Source organism: Clytia hemisphaerica, unplaced genomic scaffold (assembly GCF_902728285.1).
Source record: "Clytia hemisphaerica strain Z4C2 unplaced genomic scaffold, Clytia hemisphaerica genome assembly, whole genome shotgun sequence".
Classification (NCBI taxonomy): Eukaryota; Metazoa; Cnidaria; class Hydrozoa; order Leptothecata; family Clytiidae; genus Clytia; species Clytia hemisphaerica.
The window spans coordinates 56,635-58,661 of NW_027103653.1; the positions used below are offsets into that span (position 1 = coordinate 56,635).

A 2,027-nucleotide genomic window follows, 5' to 3' on the forward strand; every position below is an offset into this window, starting at 1 on the left:
GTACTCCCTCATAAAGTTTGCAGGGTATCTCACTTCGCCTATGACAGTTGCAAGTTATGCAGTCTCATCTAGACAAAAATTTGTAAATTGAAAATCATAACCAGGAAAAGATTTTCTCACTACCGTTAAATAGTCATTTGCTCCTGACTATATTTTCCAAAAATATTTTCTAGCATATACAAGCTATTAATATTCGGTCTCAGTATAGGGTTGATGATCGTACTGTTCCGTATCTTTCAATTTATAAAAAACTAAACTAAATGAGCAATGCCTACAACACAATTTCCAAACGAAAACCATTCCATCAATTCTCAGCACTCACCTTCTCCAGAAACAGTTAGTACTGATAATGAAAACCCAACTTCTAAAGTCAGGCACACTACTATTGATTTCGAAATCGGTAAAAAGAAACCTTTCAAATCCACTAAAACAATAAAAGATCTCACCTCTGAAACAATGATGAGAAATTCCCTTCTTCAAGAACTTGATAGACAAAATCGTAAAGTTACTGAAACCAGAAGGAATTCTGATAAACCTTCTACTCTGGTTAAGCGAAAGCGAAAATTAACAACTTTTTCAAAGAAAATTGTTATGAAACATGTACGATCTAATATGGATGAAGTAAAAAAGACTTTATTAAAAAAAAGTGATCAAGTTCGAAAGAGAAACTTTCGACATAATCAAGATGAATTTAAAAGGAAACAGGAGCGAGAGTGTACTAAAAAAGAAAAGGTTCGAAAATCTGATCAGGCTAGAAAGAAGAGTTTAAGGGATATTCAAGATGAATTTGAAAAAGAAAAGGTTCGAAAATCTGATCAGGCTAGAAAGAAGAATTTAAGGGATATTCAAGATGAATTTGAAAAAGAAAAGTTTCGAGAATCTGATCAGGCTAGAAAGAAGAATTAAAGGGATAATCAAGATGAATTTGAAAAAGAAAAGGTTCGAAACTCTGATTAGTCTAGAAAAAAAGTTTAAGGGGTATTCAAGATGAATTTCAAAGGAAACATGAGCGTGAGTCTGCTCGGAAAAGAATGGAAGATTCTTTAAGTTTTAGTAAAGCACGATAACAAAAGGAATTTGAAAAAGTTCAAAATATGGTTGACCCAGCAATCACTTTAACTAAAGCATTTGGAATTTTGAAACAAAATTTTAATTCTGCAATAACAGAGGGTCCACAAACAAATCAGTGCCACATTTGCATGAAATGGGAATATAAAGGGAATGGTATGAAAAATTCGCGATCTTTAAAAAATGTGACGTTTCAAATAAAGATTGTGACCCAGAAAAGAGTTATTGGATTAGCTATCCATGTGAGCAATAAAAAATGAAATATTGCCTGTTCAAGCTCAAGCTAATAATCTTGAACTCTCAGCTCAAATACCCGAATTACAAGATTTATGTCCGATAGAAATGATGCTTGTGTCACAAATTATCCCATTTATGTTTATAGTCCCAAAGCCCAAAGGCGGACAACAAGGTTTAAAGGAACAGTGCGTCATGGTTCCGGCAAATTTACATAAAATCCAAAAGATATTACCAAGGGTATGCAGTAATAAATTTTTGATATCACTTGCTTCGAAAAGACAACTAACAGATAAAAGTGCTGTTAATAAACAAAATATCCGTCCTGCCTCCGTCGCAAAACCATTAGAAAAGTTGGTCGAAATAAATAGATTTTATGAAAATGTTATAACAAATTAAAGATGGGAAGACGAAAGTTTACAATCAGATCCGGAGCTATGGAATCTTTTAACGGATAAGAATGCAAAACCCAAAGATGCGGAATTTCCAGCGGTTTGAAAAATTCGTGATATTCATGACGTAATCTTTTATACGAAAGCACCCGAGATAACCCGGAACTAGTGGCAAAATAACTAGACTAGTGGCAAATTTTGCCACTAGTTCCGGATTATTTTGTGTGCTTCCGTTTAAAAGATTACATACATCATGAATATCATGAATAGCCAGAAAAGTAGATTCTTTTCGGCTCCGGCAGTTTGTTGCGCAATGCATGACGGGTTCAGAAG

General features: G+C 33.9%; 1 protein-coding gene across 1 annotated transcript; it reads left to right on the forward strand.

Moving 5' to 3' along the window:
- The first annotated feature begins 267 nt into the window (after positions 1–267).
- LOC136803159 (uncharacterized) lies at positions 268–906 on the forward strand. Its single transcript, XM_067059904.1, has one exon. It carries the CDS (start codon positions 268–270, stop codon positions 904–906), a length of 639 nt encoding a protein of 212 aa, XP_066916005.1.
- The last annotated feature ends 1,121 nt before the right edge of the window (positions 907–2,027 follow it).